The sequence below is a fragment of the Gopherus evgoodei genome, chromosome 5, assembly GCF_007399415.2.
Source record: "Gopherus evgoodei ecotype Sinaloan lineage chromosome 5, rGopEvg1_v1.p, whole genome shotgun sequence".
NCBI classification, from domain to species: domain Eukaryota; kingdom Metazoa; phylum Chordata; order Testudines; family Testudinidae; genus Gopherus; species Gopherus evgoodei.
In genome coordinates this window covers 131,803,555-131,824,018 of record NC_044326.1, presented here as the reverse complement: position 1 = coordinate 131,824,018, position 20,464 = coordinate 131,803,555, and the positions used below count along the sequence as shown (strand labels likewise).

The 20,464-nt window shown below is 42.9% G+C and overlaps 1 protein-coding gene across 9 annotated transcripts in view; it reads right to left on the bottom strand.

The window, feature by feature from the left end:
- The window catches only part of SLC4A4 (solute carrier family 4 member 4), a 266,082-nt gene that overhangs the window by 126,083 nt on the left and 119,535 nt on the right, over positions 1–20,464 (bottom strand). For 7 of the 9 annotated variants that reach the window (XM_030565189.1, XM_030565188.1, XM_030565181.1 and 4 more), the window contains 2 exons: positions 15,531–15,691; positions 9,001–9,180 (listed from right to left, as the gene is read on the bottom strand). In XM_030565189.1, coding sequence (XP_030421049.1) covers positions 9,001–9,180; positions 15,531–15,691 — 341 coding nt within the window. The remainder of the gene's footprint in view (positions 1–9,000; positions 9,181–15,530; positions 15,692–20,464) is intronic. The other 2 variants (XM_030565186.1, XM_030565190.1) reach the window with 1 other exon arrangement.

The following is a 20,464-nucleotide window of genomic DNA, read 5'->3' as shown; positions in this document are numbered from 1 at the left end:
CACAGTGAGTCAGTGTCAGAGTAGGGATTAAAAACTTGGGAATTCTTGTCTTCTAGTCCTGTGTACAGCCCAATACATTAACTAGATGTTCAAAAGCCTCTAAAATTTCAGGCCTGGAATGCCTTGCCAGATAGTCAAAGACTGGCTGTGAAATCCAGTGCCTAAAAAAGACAGTTACTCACCTTTGTAACTGTTGTTCTTCGAGATGTGTTGCTCATTTCCATTCCAGTTAGGTGTGCGCATGCCGCGTGCACGTTCGTCGGAGACTTTTTACCCTAGCAACACTCAGCGGGTCGGCTGGGCGCCCCCTGGAGTGGTGCCGCAATGGCACCGGATATAGACTCATAGACTTTAAGGTCAGGAGGGACCAATGTGATCATCTAGTCTGACCTCCTGCACAATGCAGGCCACAGAACCCTACCCATCCAATTCTATAACAAACCCCTAACCTATGTCTGAGTTACTGAAGTCCTCAAATTGTGGTTTGAAGACCTCAAGCTGCAGAGAATCCACTAGCAAGTGACCCATGCCCCACGCTGCAGGGGAAGGCGAAAAACCTCCAGGGCCTCTGCCAATCTGCCCTGGAGGAAAATTCCTTCCCGACCCCAAATATGGTGATCAGCTAAACCCTGAGCATGTGGGTAAGACTCACCAGCCAGCAGGAAAGAATTCTCTGCAATAACTCAGATCCCATCCCATCCAACATCCCATCACTGCCCACATGGTCTGCTGATAATCAAAGATCAATTGCCAAAATTAAGCTATCCCATCATACCATCCCTTCCATAAACTTAAAGCCAGATATGTCTTTTGCCCCCACTACTCCCCTTGGAAGGCTGTTCCAGAACTTCACTCATACCCCAGCCGACCCAGCCATCCTTCAGTTCCTTCTAGCCGGCTACTCCGACAGTGGGGAAGGAGGGCGGGTGTGGAATGGATATGAGCAACACATCTCGAAGAACAACAGTTACAAAGGTGAGTAACCGTCTTTTCTTCTTCAAGTGCTTGCTCATATCCATTCCAGTTAGGTGATTCCCAAACCTTACCTAGGCAGAGGGATCGGAGTGAGATGTGGCAGAGCGTAATACTGCGGAGCCAAAGGCTGCATCATCTCTTGACTGTTGGACCACAGCATAGTGCGAAGCAAAGGTGTGGACCGAGGACCAGGTAGCTGCGCGACATATCTCCTGGATTGGTACACGGGCCAGGAAGGCAGCTGATGAAGCCTGAGCTCTGGTAGAATGTGCAGTGAGATGGCCCGAGGGAACATGAGCCAGGTCATAGCACGTGCGGACGCACGCCGTCACCCAAGAGGAGATCCTCTGGGAGGAGATAGGTAGGCCTTTCATCTGGTCAGCCACAGCAACGAAGAGTTGGGGCAATTTCCGGAAGGGCTTCGTCTGATCGATATAAAAAGCGAGCGCCCTACGGACATCTAAGGAGTGTAACTGTTGTTCCTGTTGAGATGAGTGAGGCTTCGGGAAGAAGACCGGAAGGAAGATGTCCTGATTGGTATGGAAGGCCGACACCACCTTAGGGAGGAATGCCGGACGCGGTCGCAACTGTACTTTGTCCTTGTGAAAGACAGTATATGGTGGGTCCACCGTTAGCGCTCGAAGTTTGGAGACCCGTCTGGCCGATGTAATGGTTACTAGGAAAACTGTCTTCCAGGACAGGTATAGCAGCGAGCAAGTTGCCAACGGCTCGAATGGTGGAAGCATAAGCCTGCTTAGGACTAGACTGAGGTCCCAGGTAGGGGCAGGGTGGCATACTTGGGGGTAGAGGCACTCCAGGCCCTTGAGAAATCTAGTAACTAAAGGATGTGAAAACACAGAGTGTCCACTTTCCCCCGGATGGAACGTGGAGATGGCCGCCAAGTGCACCCTCAGAGACGATATCGCCAGGCCCTGCTGCTTAAGGGACTAGAGGTAGTCCAAGATAGTGGGGATCGAGACCTGAGAGAGAGTAGTATTCTGCGTTTCACACCAGCAGGAGAAACATTTCCACTTGGCCAGATATGTTGACCGAGTGGAAGGCTTTCTGCTACTCAGGAGTATATGTTTATACCGGAGCGGGGCAGCATAACTCCAACCTGTTTAGCCATGCAGGAGCCACGCCGTGAGGTGGAGGGCTTGCAGGTCCGGGTGGCGAAGATTGCCATGGTCCTGCGTTATGAGGTCCGGGTGGAGAGGCAGGGTAACGGGGCTGGCTATGGACAGGTTGAGCAGTGTGGTGTACCAGTGCTGTCTGGGCCATGCTGGCGCGATCATGATTAGGTGCGCTCTGTCCCTGCGGAGTTTCATCAGGACCTTGTGAACCAGCAGGAATGGAGGGAAGGCATAAAGTAGTTGGTGCTTCCACGAAATGAGAAATGCGTCCGAGATTGATCCCGGTGAAAGATCCTGGAAGGAGCAGAACGCTTGGCATTTCCTGTTCGTGCGAGAGACGAACAGGTCTATGTGGGGAAAGCCCCACTTCTGGAAGACCGAATGAATAACATCTGGTCTTATCGACCATTCATGGCAGAGGAAGGATCTGCTCAGCTGATCCGCTAGAGTGTTCCGAACCCCTGGGAGAAAGGACGCTACCAGGTCTATCGAGTGGGCTATACAGAAGTCCCAGAGTCGGATGGTCTCCTGACAGGGAGGTGGGGGGAGATCGAGTCCCTCCCTGTTTGTTGATATAATACATGGCCGTTGTGTTCCTGCTCCAGTGGTACCAGGGAACCCGGTGGGTGGACTAGTGGCTCCTCCGTCCCAGGTGGAGGACGACGACTAACTGTGGCCTCTGGTGCTCGGTGCTCTGATGAAGCGGAGCGGGCCAGAACTAGCGGAGCACCTTGGGCCTGGTGGTACGCCCAAGGTGTCCAAAAGGACCACTGGTGAGGTCCTGGATCCCAAGACTGGGCTTCTTGAAACACTCCGGTGGGCACATCAGAATCACGGTCTTGACCATAGTAGCTGTCCGCATGTGAGGACACCGACATATGCCTGGATGGCCATGGAGGAGCAGAGAAGCTTTGTGCAGATGTTCCAACGGACCTGGCTCCCCATGGTATTGGGGACTGGTGCCGGGATGCATATCGGTACCGGGATCAATAGTGGGACCTGCGACCAGATCAGTGCTGGGAGGTCAACCGAGATCTCAAATCCCAGTGTCGTGAATGGCTTTGGGAGGCACGGTGCCTGGAGCGGTGCCAAGAACTGGAGCAGTGCCGCAGGTAATGAGCTGGTGAATGAGAGTCCAACCGGTGCTGTGAGTCTGACCGGTGCCGTGTAGTAGAACGGTGCAGGGATTGTGAACGGCATCAAGAGCGGGAGCGCTGTCTGGACCTGAAGCGTCTGCGGGACCGCGATTGTGAGCGGTGTCGGTCCGCTGCGCTGACACAGGGTGGTCTAATCAAGGTCGGCTTGCCTATGGATTGGATTACCCTCACCGGCAGTGCCGGGGTAGAGGCAGTGCCGAGTCTGTCAGGGCGATCAGGTCCCTCGCCACTGAGAATGCCTCTGGCATGGACGGCATGGTGAGCTCTACTGTGGCACGCACCGGGGAGTTAACAGGCGCCGGACTCGATGGCCCTTGTGGGACCAGAATCGACAATGCCGATTTAGTCGGTGCCACAGCGGGTGTCAGTGCCGGGCGATCCGACTTAGGCGTACTCTCTGGCCGTGGTGCGGTCAGTGCCGAAACAGCAGGAGTCTTGGCCTTCCTCAACCTCGGGGAGAGGGAGCATCGTTGAGCCGACTTCTGTGCCAGCGACATCCAGTGCTGTGAGTCCTTGGGCGTACCGGTACGGTCTGGTGCCGCGGATCACCGACTGACCAGCGGTCGGTGCTGAAAGTGGAGGGGTGAAGGCCGCCTCCATAAGGAGCTGTTTAAGCCTGATGTCCTGCTCCTTTTTTGTTCTCGGCTTGAAAGCCTTGCAAATGGGGCACTTAGCTGTCAAGTGTGATTCCCCGAGGCACTTCAAACAGGAGTCGTGCAGATCTCCTGTCAGCATCGGCTTGAGGCAGGCCAAGCACGGTTTGAAACCCGGTGAGCCGGGCATGGGCTCCAGCATCGGGTGCGGGGAAGGGGCTACCCCCAGAACCCTGCTAACTATTACGAAACTAATTATGCTAGTAAAGAAAAAATGTATAACTATATATATATATATATATATATATATATATATATATATATATATATATATATATATATATATATATATATATATACACACACACATATATATATATAAAAGGATTATAACTATATAACTATATACACGATAACGAACGAGAACTACGAGTAGCTAGGGAAGTGGAGGTCAGCTAAGCCGCGCTCCACTGTTCCAACGACCAACACGGGCAGTAAGAAGGAACTGAAGGGTGGCTGGGGTATATATCCGGTGCCATAGCGGCGCCACTCCAGGGGGCGCCCAGCCGATCCACCGAGTGTTGCTAGGGTAAAAAGTCTTCCGAACGTGTACGCAGCGCACACACCTAACTGGAATGGATATGAGCAATCACTCGAAGAAGAACTATTCTTCCATCTTTCTTAATAATGCCATATTCAGTGACCAGAAAGGAAACCTTAAAATTAACATGATGAACACTCAAAGTCAACTTACAAAATGAGATGCAATAGTGCAGTCCTCTTCCTCATGCTGGAAACCAACATTTTGATTAAAAATTTTTGAAGTTAGTGTTGAAATGACTGCAGATTTTATGAAAAGAAATGAAGGATGGTGCCTTTGAAAGAGCAACTTTTGGTAGCTCCAGCCAACAAGATCCAAGTGGAGATTTTTGCCTTGTATGCTTTTGATAACTATCTGCCTCTTGCTCAAGCAACAGCGTACTTGAAATAAATAGCCCATATTTACTCTCCTTCATCAAATTATTATGATTATTAGGAAATTATTATGATTTTCACAGCCTCTTTCATATCAGTGGATCCAATCAAAGCAAAATGATTTCTGGGGAAGTTCCTCTTGAAACAACGTTGGCTGGGCAAGACCAAGTCTCAACCCTAATTACATGTTTGTAAATAAAAACATTTATTGCATACCTTTGCCATCGAAGGATTTTAAACTTCAAAAGTGTTTTGGCCAATTTAATCATCACTATGTCTTTTTAAGAGAAGTAATTAAACAAATGAATTAGGAACAGAATGATTGTGCTAGCCCTTGTAATGAAGAGATGGTCATCCTGGGTGAGATTTTCAAAAGGCACATAGGGTAGCCAGCTGCTATTGAAAGTCTATTGGAAGTTGGGAACCTAGCTCCTATTTGTGCCTTTGAAACTCTCCCCCTCTTACAATGCTGAATTTTACACACATTTCATAAATCTCCAAGTGATTTTAATGAAAGCGAATATGAAAATGGATTTTAAAAACACCACCATGGTCTTTTCCAAACTATTTGGGCATCACATCAAATTCTAACAAACCTGAAGTCTGCAATTCAAAGACATCGTAGTCACTAGGTGAGCTAGAAGCCAAGTTCTTTGGATCCAAACATATAGACCTCCACCACCTGAGCTGCAGATTATCCATGAAACATCAGCAATAGAAGCAAGACCTCCTCTGTGGGCTAGCCAATACAGAGCAACCGTTGAACACACTGAGCGAGTTGCTTCTTAGGAGTCATCCCATGGAGACTTCATGACTGCGCATTACAAAGTGAGAGCACAACAACAACTAACTTAAGAGTTAAGAAATTATTAAACTTCTGTTTGTTCAAGTTTTCCTACTGTGTAATGTATACAGAACTCCCCAGATCCCTTCCCCACAAACAACATGAACAAAACCAAATACGCCAAAAAGATATATAATAATCAGTCTAATGGAAGCCTAAACGAGTCAATGCCAGTAATATCACCAACTCCTTTGTTATAAAATGCAGGATTTGCAGGACTGAGTCCCTCTTAGTTTTATTATATTACTGATTTTGCTACCTCAATCTTAATATAAACAAATAATCCATTTCTCTATTTATTTCCTAATAATTATTTCTATATTCCTTGTTTTTTTAGCTACCTTTGATAGCATACAGGTTAAAGTGTATCAATTCTAAACTTGCTCATGCTCTTGTTCTAAAAGAATAAAAATAAGTCTTTTAAAAAGTTAACCCTTTTCCAGATAAAGCAAGTTACAGGAGGTTAATCTTCATCCTATTTAAATGATTCAAAACAAAATTATTTGTAATTCCAGACATGTGACAATTAAAGGAGAATTACATTGCAGTTGTTTAAATGACAAAATGCTCTTTAAACAAAAATTGGCAATAATCCTAAAAGAGGCTTTACCTTGCTGGTTTTACCTTTTATTTTTTTTTAACTAAAGCATTGATAAATAATAATAATGATTATTATCCTTAGTTTTTATATAACCCATTTCAACCTTAGAGCTCAAAGCACTTTAAGTTTTTTAACTTCAAATTCATAACACTTCATTATTTATTCTCCCCCACCCCTCCATCTATAGGAAACAGAGGCACTGAACAATTAACTCATTTGTCCAAGGTCACCCAGGAGATCAGAGACAGTGCCAGGAACAGGACTAGGTCTCAAGTCCAGTTCAGTGGAGCCACTGGACCACAATGCTTCTTCCAACACTAAGAGAAATGAATGAAAAATCTAGCCATTATATTGGTGACCCAACTTCCAACTTGAGTAAGAGGTGTTTTTTAGGCTAAAAATTAATTTACAGAAAGATGAGGGTTACGTGCTTATCCTTCACTCACACAATTTCCAAAATATATCAGCTATGTTTTTTAACCAGTTCTGACAAGAAACTCAGCTCTCTACAATACATAGAGGAAAATATCATGATTGCCTCAGGGGCTTACAAGCTATGAGAGATAGAGAATACTGTTAAGATACATAATACACAACTGATCTGCTGATGATTCAATTGCATAATGTTGCAGGGTTTTGGGGTTGATTTTTGTTTGACTGGGTTTTCTGTTAAATGGTTGAAGATTTTGGTGGGTCATCACCGAAGGGCTCAGCTGCAAAAGTGAAGGACTGAACGAAGAGTGGCACAAAAGAGGAGGGAGACCATTCATGCATATGGGGCAGTGTTTTTTTAAAAAAGACAGAAAATCAAGTGTGGGAGAGGAATGCACATTCTATACAATGTACTTTTTCCCCTTTAGTGTCAATTAATCCCTTACCAGTTCTGAAGAGTCTTCAATCCTAACCATGTCATAAACAGTAATATCAGATCATCACAAGGGTTTCTAGCACTCCTGACACCACAGACAAACCTGTGGAATTCACTGACACTGGAGGCCAGAGACAAATACTACGGCTGGATTATTTTTATATGTAATTAATAAACACATTTGTTTGATTACTATGTGAATTACTTTGTGCTTGGGACCTCTAAGTGCTACTGTAAGAGGTTACACTCTGAACAGTTATGCACATTAAGATAAGGGCAATCAAATATCAATGGTTTCTGTGGGATCATAAAAGAATTAAGTACCATTAACCAAATGTACATTATACAGTAGGTTAGGCGCATGACCAGCAGTTTATACATCTTTCTCTGAAGCATCAGATATAGCATGACATTTCTATTTGCAGTATGGGCCTGATACAAAGCCCACTGAAGTCCGTGTAAGTCCTCCCATTGACTTCAACAGCTTTTCGTCAGGCCCCATATTCTTTGGGATGAACCAACCATCTGATCTAACATGGCAAATCCTATCATTCTTTCCTCTATATTAAAATTTAGCATGAGTATAATTTTCTGTACGGTGCTGTTGGAACCAAGTCCTCCTTTTCACTCTACCAAAATCTCCTGCAGACATTCTGAAAAAGTTCACACCCAAGACATTCTCGATTGATTCTATTCTCCCCTTATTTTCTCTGTCCGAATGCAGCTTTATTCAAGGCACTGGTATGCAATAAGTTTTTTTATTATTGAAAGCAAGTATTTCTCTCTTGCTCTCTCTCACAAATACACACAAATAAGCCCCAAAAATAAAGGACAGTATGAAAGAGGTAGTGTTATTTAACAATAAAATATGACTGGGGAGCTGCTGGCATGCATTTGAGGCAGAATGCAGAAAGCGGAGTGACTTCGCTGCCATTAGTACGGTATTACCACTATCACCTCACTTTGACTTCCTGCTATTTTAAAACAGTAACTTGTAAATGTTCTTCATACAACACTTAAATAGTTTGCAAAATTCCAAACCATGCCAAAGCCTTCTCACTGCCTTAACATGTTATTCTTGCTTTTTTGGATACTATTTTCTAACAGGTCTGCTTTACTAAGTGCAAATCTCAATGCACTTTTAGCTATGGAGTTGCTACTTAGGCATAAAGTATAAGTATAAACTATACACATACATACGTGCCTACAAATACACATATACAAATGCATATTTAAGGGACACATACACTCCTATATCTGTTTATATACATATAGACACTTTCATAGGATGATTTCGTTTAAGATGAGCAAAGCTTCATGGAAATCAGCTTTCACCACACTGAACAAATATCACTGTGCACTAAAAACTGAGCTCGCTTTTACTATCTTATATTCAGAGCCCTTACTTTAAAGTCTATGTACATCTTCGATAAGAAACTTTAATATGCTTAAAAACATGGTCTATATTTATAAAATATTACCCAACTAGCCTTTAGGGTCTCAGGCACTTTTCTCCCTATATGTTCTCATACTGTACACACTCACTGATCTTTATCACCTCCCCATCATCTGAAAGTGTCACTGCAAGTATTACTCTGTGAGCCCCATGGAGTATTGTATTCTGCTGCTATCGGATACCTAGCACTGTACCCTCTTGCATTCATCCAGTTAGTCCAGCGAAGATATGGACAAAGCAACATGCCACAGCAGCAGAGCCCATAACTGATGCATTATCAAAAGGGCCCACTACGCTACTTGCGTGTTAGAAAAAGCATGGCCATGAGATGGCAACGGAGTTAGTTTTTTGTGGGTTTCTTTCAAAGGAAGGCTATAGCCAACTGGCCTCTGCATTACCATTATCAGGGTTGGTAAACATCCTACTTGCACTGGAGACGGTCTTCCCGATGTCAGCCAGAGAGCGTAGGTTAGATTTCTTGGTCTGGTGCCGGTGCTTCCTGAGCAGCGTGTAGGTGACCTTGTCCTTCATGTCTAGTTTCAACAGGCCCGTCTCAATTTGATTGTCAACAACCATCTCTGTTACAAAAAGAAATAAGGGAATGGAGAGGGGAGAAAAATCACAGTTATTTTAATTATTAGCCTGCTATCTTCAGCTAAGTGTCTGCTTTCTTGAGTTCACCCTACTTGTTCTGGGGCTTTCCCTCTTCTGCCAACATTTTTTTAACAACGTGATTTTTTTTTTGTTTAAAAGTAGGTTTTCCTTTTAAGAATTTCTTTTGAAACAAAACTTAAGTATGTTTGTCTTCCAAAAGTCACTAGCCCTGCACAGGAGGCCCCTAAAAGAAACACTGCTACCATACCAATACAAGGCTAGATCCCACAACCTTCACACTAGTAATCGCATTGACTTCAGAGGTAAGGATGCTCTCTGCCATTCAGAAAGGGAAAGAATCTGCTACACAGAATGAAAAATGCTCATGGATACGTACTGTCATCAAGATGCTACAGCAACACCACAGTGGAATGCTGTCTCCAACGCCTATTGACTTCAATAGGGCCAGTATTCCACTCCAGAGGTTTCCAGCTAAATGCAATTTAACAAGAACTATGGAGTAAAATTCCTGGGAATGACTGAACAATTAAACTATATCCCTAAATCCACAGTAAATTAACATCAACTACACAAGGTAGAACTCACTCAATTCTATGATCCCTAAAGACATTCTCTTATAAATATGAACTTGGGAAAGTCATCCAAAGGCAAATATTCCAGGATTTATGGGGTCTCAAGTCCAAGAGCATTTTCTTTTTCTTGCTCTTTACTAAGACTCTTCCTGCAACCCCCAACCACTGCCTCACTCAAATTATCTGCAGAAGGGAGCAGCATTGGAATTATCGCCTCTGCTGACTATCATCAGTATTGTTAGTTCGGGCAAAAATGTATTGTTTTAACACCTGCATGTTTCTGCCTTAACTGAGTCTCCATGTAACTGCTTCCAGCCCCATTCCAAACCTTCCCCTTTCTTATCAACCCTCTCATTCCATCCCTATATCAGGGAAATCCTTATAAAAACAAAAGAGATAGACACTTTTACTGAGAAACTTAATTCCCCAAGTCATATATTAAGTTATCTATTTTATTAATTCAGTCTATGTTTTGGTTCCTGGAGAGAAGGTCTCAGCTCTTTCTTTTACTTGTGCTAATTTACTCCAATTTACCTGAGCGTGTGTGTTTACGTGCGTGTACATGTGCGCAGACAAGACATTTTGCAAAAAAGAGGCTTTGTGCAATTTTCCCAATTAATTTTTACTGTTTGTATTCTATTTATTTAAACACCTGTGGAGAAGCTCAACTTTTCTTTCCCTGTCAATTTTATCTTTTTTTCCCCCACTTGGCAAACTAACTCTTCTTCCCCACCTTCCATGTTCCTGATACAGTACAAAGCAACCAAATCTGTGAGTTTTACTTTCTTGTTTGTCATCATCATTAATGAAGTCATCAGTGACTGAATAACTCCAGGAATGGAGTTTGCAGTTAACTAGTTGTCCCTCTGCTGTCTATCTGGCTTCTGCAGCAGCAGAGCAAGAAATATAGTTATGTCAACCATAGGTATTAATTTTTTATTTAATTCGTCCGTGATAAGAGCACATATCTAATGGGAAGAAAAAAATATTTAGGGGCCACTTTGAAAATGTGGCCTCAACCAGCCCTCTAATTTGAGGTGATTAAAGTTTTGGGTCTCCAATTTTAGTGGCTGGCTTTGAGGTATTTTATCTCCAGTTTTTGCATACAAATTTCACAATTATTTATGAATCAAAGAGACTGTGCTTGGTGCCGTAAGAGATACAGATGTAAAAGCAACTATTTAACCCAATTAGACCTCAAAACTTGGAGTGATTCAAAATTGTAAGCCTCATGTTAAAGACAGCTTTTGTAAATCTGGCTCTTTATAATATAAAGGAACATGCCTCACCTGACTGTGACTTTATACCAGAATGCAGTTGGAGCCTAGCCTACGAGACAACATTTCACTGTTTTTATGTGGAGAACTTTCGAAAATTAATTATGCTATTTTTACTGATTCTAAAACCAAGTTATTGTTTACTTTAACTGTGCTTCCACCAGAGATTACTGTAACTAGTTTGTTTTCTGTTTCTCTTTTAATGAGAATTTTCATACATCAGTGAGAATACAGTATTTACAACAGTCATCAGAGGTCATGCAATACTATAGCTCTTTTCATACAAAAAACATCTCGCCATTAGCTCTCAAAAGACAACATCAGCTCTGTGGAGCAAATCCCCTCACTTCCCTTCAGTGCCCTCCTTTGTAGGCACAGAGCACTCACACCATGGGCCAAGTCCGACCCCCCTTTACCACCCTATTCTGACAACTGGCCCATCATATCAATTTTGGGTCTCGCTAGCTGTGTCAAAATTATGAGAAACATTCTCTACGAAGCAGTGATTGTGATGTAGTCTTTTCCTAACGGATGTGAACTTCAAAGTTGTATGTTTCTGATGCTACACACAGCCTGTAGTATTCCCTTCACGCATATGCGGAGAAGGCTGCTAATGAATAGCTGACTCGCTGTCTTAGTGCACGCGAACATAGCCCTGTTTGAAACAGAACTACATTGACCTGAACTAGAAACCTTTTAGTGCATGGCAGCAGGGTCTACATGGGGCAGAGGGCAACATGTTAAAGCACATTACATTTCACAACCCTGTAGTCCAGACTGGCGCACCACGTTGACAAGCCCTTAGCTATTTTTAGCATTCCAATCACCTGAGTATCTAAATGAGAAATACAATACAACGATAAGCATAACAATCAATGCGGAGGAGTCTCCTCATCTCTACCTATGCTCTGGTGCTACAACTTTTTCCCTCCTCCTCTCCTTCCCCTTCTTTTCCCATCCTACTTCTACCTCCTGCTTTCCTGTTATTGCTAGTAGGGTTGCTAAGGTTGTTTTTGCACTGGGGTCTCCTCTGAAGAAGGACAGGCTCTCTCATTTTAACCTCTTCCAGGAAGGTGTTCCACCACCTAAAACCTCTGCCTCTAGCTCTCAAAATGCCACTGCAGCATTTCTAATAGAACTGGTTGAAATTTTTCAAATATTGGCATCAAAACTAATGAATTGTTTGTTTCCTCTTCTCCCCTCCACCTCCCAATTTTCCCATTAATCATAGAGCTGGGCAGGTTTTTTTTTTTTAACCCTTTGAAATAAAATAAAAATTAAGCACAAGAAAAACATTCATGACACTTCTTCCTCTTCCTTCCAATCAGCATGCCTTTCTCATTTCCGTGTCCTTCATGAACAAAACCGTCTTGGAGGATCATGGATGATGAGGTGGTTGCCCAGTGTAGCCTTAGCCTGGTCCAAAACTATTGAGGGCCATGAAGATTGTGACCTTAAACTGAATCCATAACTTAGATAACACAGTACCCGAGGGGAGCACAGAGCATTGGTCAGGTGCACCCTTGGTGACTATCCTTGTTTCAGAATCAGATTGCCACAGCCTGTACCATTTTTTTTTCTAACATCAAAGATGACAGCTCTGTGTATAAACAAGAGCAATTTATTTTATTTTTTAATGGTTTAGTATTTGCAAGCTGTGGCTGGACAAATAATTGTATATCATCAATGGCTCTTGTCCACTGTTCGGTATGTGCACACAAGTTACTTATAAACATACATTTTTATTTGGGGAACACAGATAGCTTGCTCAGTGCTATGCACAACACAGAGGAAAACAGTTCCTGCCCTAAGAAGCTTACAGTCTATGATCGTGAGCCTGCAGAAACGTACGTATGTTTGACTTTATGCAGTGAGTAATCCCACTGAAGTCAATAGAGGAAAGAAGCATTGAGCTGTTCTAATGATAACAAGGCAAATACATTGAAGTCAATGGGTCTTTGCATGATTGAAGTCTAAGATAACACTTGACATTTGAAATTCCTCCCACACAGCACCAAGTGTCAATCAAAATACAGTTGACACCTTCTTGCATGAGTTAATTAAAATTAAATTGCTAAGAGGGTCTGTATGGCTTAGGGAAGTAACATTGCCACACAGAGCGTGAATCCAATCAGGACAGTAGCAAGTAAAAGCGGATACCAACTGATGATTATTTGGTGGCCTATAGTCTGGCGATCCCAGTCCAGTTGCTAGGTGAACTTAGAATAAGGGATGCTCCTTAGTTTAAAGGACATTCCTCATTTGATGTCTATTGTCCCGCATCAAGTCGATATAGGACTTGTTTTGGCTCCATTTTCAGCAATAATCATACATACCTACATATACCCGTTATTCCTGCCATTTTTCAGATGGGTCTTTTCCATACAGAGGAAAAGCCTGGACTAGCTAATGCAGAAGTGAATTAACCTTAAACCACAGAAGGGCGCCCCTAGTGCCGAATAAGAGCATCCACAGAGGGAGCTAGTGCGGAACACCTATTGCTCTTTTAATTCATACCCTAGCAATTTTGGACTAGCTTCCCCCTTGTAGACAAGCCCAGTTTCTTTGGGGTGGAGGGGTGCACGCTCAAAGTTTTGGGGAGAAATCTTTACAGTTGTTTCAAGTTATAAGAGGCAGTTTGGGTGTGAAGATGACTCAGGGAAATGGTTTGTGCTTTTAACTGAGATTCCTGTAAGAACAAAGGTATGGAAACAAAAGTGGATTTCCAGGTGATAAGGGATTGGGCTACGGAATTTCCCTCAGTCAAGAAGAGGTAATAAGCACATGTTTTAACTAAGAGTAAATCCAGAGTACAAGGAAGTTAAAAATTCATATTAAAGCAATCTAGGACCAAATTTAGCCCTGGCTTAGAGCTCAGGCAGAAGAGGAGGCTGGGGAAATTTACAGATGTTGCCAGTTACATCTTTTTAGATAAAATTATGCTGCCATTTATTTTTTGTTTTATAGGAAGGAGTTGGGGAACGCGCTTTTTAGACAGACTTAGGTCACTGGTTTGAGTCACAAACCTATCACTAACCTATCCCCCTGCCCAACAATGAGAAAAAGGAATCTTAGAGAATCCACAGAGTAGAGGAGAGCTTGGAAGTCCTCAAGCAAGTACCACCACTATCAGCAAATAGGTAAAACTGAACCACTAAAACTATGTTCGGTTCTGCATAGTGAGATCCAATCTATGAATTCTTTAATGTCACGTAAAGCAAAAAAGCCCCTGGTGAGGGTTTAACTAACACGGACTGTAACCGCCATGCTCTTGTAGCTGGTATTAGTGACGTGCTTGAATATCACCTTGAATGTGGAAACTGTACTTCTCTGTTATTCTGTTACACCATGAATTAATAATAAACAGAAAGAGGAATACCAATTCACAGGGTAATTTATTATAAAAGGAATTCAGTTTCGCTCATTAAATGTGTCTATAGTTTTTCCCTTAAACAAGCAGAGGGTAAATATTCTCAACTATTAAACTGCAGTGTTGCCCGCTAATGAGATTTGCTGTTTTTCTTCGAGCCTCAGCTCCTGGAGCCATGTCATTAAGAGAGAGGTTTAAAAATCTACTCATGGTTACAGAGAAAGTCTTGGAAATGTGAATCCTATAGGCTCATAAAGGTGGAAGAAAATAAAAATAACCTAAGATTTCTTCTTTTTTAAAATCTCATTTTTAAAATCAATCCCATATTTTGAGGACAAACTCATGCTTAGCCCTGGAACAACTCTACCCTGAAGTTGCTATAGTAGTTTTAGAGGCAAATAGAGTGAGTTCCTCAGAGGAACTGCGGAATGTAGCGCTCAGCATTTGCCTAATTCTGTAATCAATGGTACTATTACCAGGGAGTTCACTGGGAGAAGAGATAGACCAACACTGAGCACTTTTGCAAAGCCCAACATGTAAGGTCTGACAGGAGTGGAATGTGGATCCCCGTTCATGCACAGAATAGTGTCAACACAGGCAGCAGTGATGCAAACTACCCCACATTGCGCTAATGTGCCTGAACCCTGATTGGGAGCAATCACCTCTAGAAGCAAGAGAATAAGTCACTCTCCATTCTCATCCACTGCTCCACTTCTCAGGTGAGATGGCCAACAGAAGTGCTAGTTCATGGCAAATGTAACAATGGTTCCTATGACATGGACATATTCACTCAGAGCTGGACTGAAAGCACCAATCGTTTTGCATAGGCTACAGAAGAGCCATTGAATGGCAATAGCTTTCAATCACAATCAAGCAGGGCTGTATGCTACAAGTGAAGGACTTTGTATCTTCCAAGCCACCTAGTTCGAGCTACTCCTGTCATTCCAGATAGCCTGGGACATGGGTTGGCTTGGAAGCCAAAAAGCTCATTCCTTCACTTTCGCTGAGAGCCATTATTCAGGCTCTGAGGAAGAGAGCATTGGAGGTAGTGAGGGGGAGAATTATTGAAACAGCCTCCATGGAAGCTTACTTACCCACTACCTGAGGGAGAGAAGTGGCCTCCAAATCCAACAGGATAGATCCTTTCTCTATACACGTCCTCAGTTCGAACAAGCTGTGCAGGGACAACGTCGCGACGTGAGGCTTGCTCCATCTCTCTCCGCCCTGTTCCACTTTCTCTTCAAACTTTATCCACCTATGGAAGGGCAGAGCAGCAAGAATACGTTAAAGATGTTTCCTCCGGCGTTTCTGAAAGAGGCAAAAACAGCCAGATTGTCACAGGGTGTTGCCAGGTTTAAACATACATGAGGTCATAGACACGTCACTCTAAATTAAGACAAAGAAAATGAAACAACAACTATACCAATGTCACCCACTCTCTCAACAGGCCAAAGGTTTGCAAGTTAGCCACCTAATCAATAGTGGGCCACCTAGATTAAAGTGGCTTGATTTCCAGAGGTGCTGAATACCCAAAGTCCCCAAAGGACAATGGATTATCAACATTTCTGGAAATAAGATCGCGTTCCATTTAGGTGCCCAAAACACCTAAGATGAAAACGTTGGCCATAGTTTTTAAAGGTACCAGATAAGCTGAGTCAAGCAGAAAAGTAAAATGACTGAAATATATCGAGAGAGAGAGAAATTACGAAATGGATTTTCATTCACAGATTTTTATTTTTCTTACACTTGGTCACACTTTGAACATAAGAGGGGAATAGCCAATTAAATAAATAAATAAATAAATAAATAACTACCCAGCTCTTCTTATCCATAGACATCAAAACACTGTACAAAGGAAGAAACTGAGGCACAAAGAGGTGAAGTGATGTGTTCAAGGTTACACAGCAGCTCTGTTGGCAGAATTGGGATTAACACCCCAGTCTCTTAATTCCTGGTTTGGAGTCTGTCCATTGAGTCAAGAAACACAGAACCTCCGGTTTACAGTCTCTCTGGCACATTTATTGCTCACTATATAGTATGTGAAAGACAACCATGTACAGTCAATTTTAAAGTTATAAATAAAGACGACAGTTCTTTGCCAAAAAACTCACTAGCTTGCCTGAAACATCCAAAATCAAAATGGGGAGTAGGGGGGAAAAAAATCAGCTTTCATGAAGCCTTTCTTAATTGGAAAAAAAAAGTTATTAGTCTTCTACATTCTGTATCTAGTTGTTTAATGATTCAATGGCATTTTCCTAGAAAAAAACCTGCAAGCTCATCTCTCTAGTAGAAGATTAAAGCAAAGGTTAAACACCATTGCGTGTAAAACATTATTTACACACCTAAAACCATGTCATCAGGTTAAAACATTAAAGAACCAGGCCTAGATCTTCAAAAGCAAAGAAACTGAAATATCTTCAATTCTCACTACTGTGCCTAAAAGCAGCGAAGAGTCCTGCGGCACCTTATAGACAAACAGACGTATTGGAACATGAGCTTCTGTGGGTGAATACCCACTTTGTTGGATACATGACTAACACGGCTACCCCTCTGATATTGTGCCTAAGTATAGCAGATCATACAGAAGGAGTGTGACCACCAGGCCAATACTTAATGCAGCCAACAGTTAGGTGGGTTCTGTCCTTCTCATACAACACAAGTAACAAAAGTTTTGCAAGTCAGATTCTGCCCTCAATAACCTCTGCCTAACCACTGATGTGGTCAATTGGTTTGCACAGGTGTGACTTATTGGAACTTAGGAAACAATTCCAAGGAGGGAAAAAATTCAGCTTTATTCCTTAGTCATATTAACTACTACAGTGCTAGCAAAAGAAAGGGAAACCCATAAAAACTAATTTCTTTCTCTACAAAAAGCAGATGTGACTGATATTCATGCATCCCTGTGTGTAAGGAGGACATATTTTTACATAAAATCGAGTTTCAGAGTATAAACATGCTTAATTTAAGCCACTCCTGGATATTATTTTAACAGATTTTGAAAATAAACATTTTGAGACTTTTAAAAAGCTTCTTTTTACCCAAAAAAATGTTGTGACTTTTGTCTGAATGTACTAAAGGAGGACTATTCAGTTTACAGAGGTTGGGATTCCCCAATTTACTGAATTTTACCCTGCATGAACATAAAGCCTGCAAATTAAAGAGACTGACATTTTTGTTGAAGGCGTATAATTCACAATAAAGCACTTTCCCATGTTTGATTTGGATTTGGTTTTTATTTGTTTTTCTCCATATAATCTGCAATATTTAGCTTTGATAAAGTAAGCTTTAACTTATTTTTATAAGTGTTTGAACTGTTAACTGCTATATTTAGTGCACTCTTAAAGCTCTGCTGAATAGATTTTCCTGCAAATTCTGTTTCACAAACCAAACATTCTCCTAGGTGGAGACTTCCTGCAGTTCAAGCCAAGTCACATAGAAATCAATGGGAGCTTGTGCCTACGTGCCTTTGAAAATCCCAGTAAAAGCCTATCTGCATCTGTAGGTACCTAAATATCTATAAACACCTGGTTCCCAGTCACTTCATTCTTAAATTCCCTTTGAATTCTTGAATGTCTACCACCTAATCTGGAAATTTATTTAGTTTAGCAATCTGTTCCAATTTCTCCTCTTTTGACACTTCAATCTCTGACAATGCCTTTTCTTTGATACCTGAAAAAAGAGTAGGTTCAAGATAGGATGTTGTGTGTGATACCCAGGGCTGGTGCAACCATTTAGGCAACCTAGGCGGTTGCCTAGGGCGCTGGCATTTGGGGGGCATCATTTTCTTCGGCAGCAACCGTGGCAGCCGGATTTTTGGCCACCCCGGTCACTGCTGGCATTTAGGTGGAGGGAGCTGGGCCAGGGGAGTGCAGGGAGGGCCACCTGCAGCAAGTAAGGGAGGTGGGCACGCAGGGGAACTCCCCGCTCCAGCTAACCCCTGCCCCGTCTTCTCTCCGAACACGCCATGGCCGCTTCACTTCTGCCGCCTTCCAGGCTTGCAGCGCCTAAGCTGATTGGCACCACAAGCCTAGGAGGCGGGAGAAGTGAAACGGCCATGGTGTGCTCGGGGAGGAGGTGAGGTAGGGATGAGCTGGGGAAGGGGGGTGCCTCAGGGCAGAGAGTAGGGAGCTGCCACAAGGGGGGGGCGCCTCAGGGCGGAGAGCTGTCATGGGGGGGTGCCTCAGGGGGGGTGCGCGGGGGGGTGAGGGGGCGCAAGGTGGAAGTTTCGCCTAGGGAGCGAAACATCCTTGCACCGGCCCTGGTGATACCTGAGTGGTGAAGACACATGGAAAGAAATCATTTAGCTTCTTTGCATATCCTTATTATTTCCTTTACTGCCTGGTAATCCAGCAGACCTACCAAATCTCTCAGGCTTCTGATGCATTTAAAGAATTTCTTGTTAGTTGTTATACTTTTGGTTATTTTCCCTTCACATACCACAGAGCTCTTAATTTCCACTCTTGTTCACCTAGCTTTGTTTGCTGATGGTATGAAAGGATGAACAGAGATTAGCAGAAAAATTAAAACCTCAGCTAAACCAAATTTTAGTCAAATTTAGCTCTGATTCAGGGGCAGGAGTGACTCTAAAAATAATTTAACTGTAGCTCCTACATTGGAGGTTAGTGTTCAATAGCCCAGAGGAACAGGTAAGTTGCCCGGGTCAATTAAGTGCTTAGTCATTGCTCAGTACTTGGAGCTACTATGAGAATAGCTAAAAATCACCAGCTTAAAGCCCCATCAGAGTAAAAAAATTAAAAAAAAAAATAAAATACTGCAATTGAATGAGATTCAGTCCTAGTATAACTTTTGCAATCTCAGAATTGCTGCTAATATTATAATCTTTCAGTTGCATTCCCATAAGTAATGTCCTAGACAGGACCCGCTCTTCTTGGAACACCCCTGAAAAGCTTACTAGGCCCCTTGCATGCTGGAGCAGAATGCTGATAGTTCAGTTAACACTGAGCAGATACCAAGATAGCATAAAAATATCAGCTGTACTGAATATATATGTACCTTGATATCAAGTCTCAAAAAATGAGATGACCCTCTTTTTATTAAAAATAACCAAGGTCCTGATCCTCCAAGGCCCAGCTAGAATTTATTTTAGCTGTCAGAATCATTTTTGATATATAACTTTGGAGGTCAAATGCAGGAAGTTGCATCTGTAGTTGGTCGAGCAATGAGAACGTTCTCGGGCAAGTGAAGAACTTCCAAGCGGATCAAAGGGGAGGAGATGTGTGTAAGTGCTACAGTACACCCTTGCTATAATGAACCCACATAATATAATAATCCAAACCCTGTTCAGTATAACTTGGGGTATGTTATAGGTGGGGGGGAGGGAAACATCCCCCAGCCCCAGGACCAGAGGAGCACTCTGCCTAGCAGTGGCCCCAACATCAGAAGACCTGTCACCTCCCTACCCCACAGCCTTGGGACTAGAGGAGATCTCAGCCCCCCCCTACAGCAGGCAGGGCTAGAGGTGGGATCCAGAGACCACATTTGCTATAGTCCAAGGTTCACTATTGAGAAGGGTGTTATAGTGAGGGTCTACCATACATGTACCCGTCAATATTTACTGCGGCGTGAATTCAGCGTTGTGGAGTTTCCTGGATATTTGAAGAGAGAATGTCTATAAAAGCAGCATAACAACAAATTGATTCAGGGCAAGAGGTTGCTAGCTTGATTATTTGAAATGTTTTTCATCACCTCAGTCCAGTTTTACTCCTGACCTCTACACACCTGGCTTCACTGCGTTGGCTGTACTGCACTGAACTCCCATCCAATACCCAGTTTTGATCACTTTGACTAATTCAAATAAAAAAATTAATTTAAAACCTGTTTATGCTTCCTGGGCCTCAACAATGTTCCAGATTTAGAAACTGCAGCATCCGAAGTCTCCTCAAAGTGCCCAGGGACACTGCACACTTCGGATTTCAGAATTACACTGCCAGTCCCAGTTCAAACAGCCATGTGCTGGTAGATTAGAAAAATCTGATGCAGATGCATTTAAATGCTCCCAAAACCATTT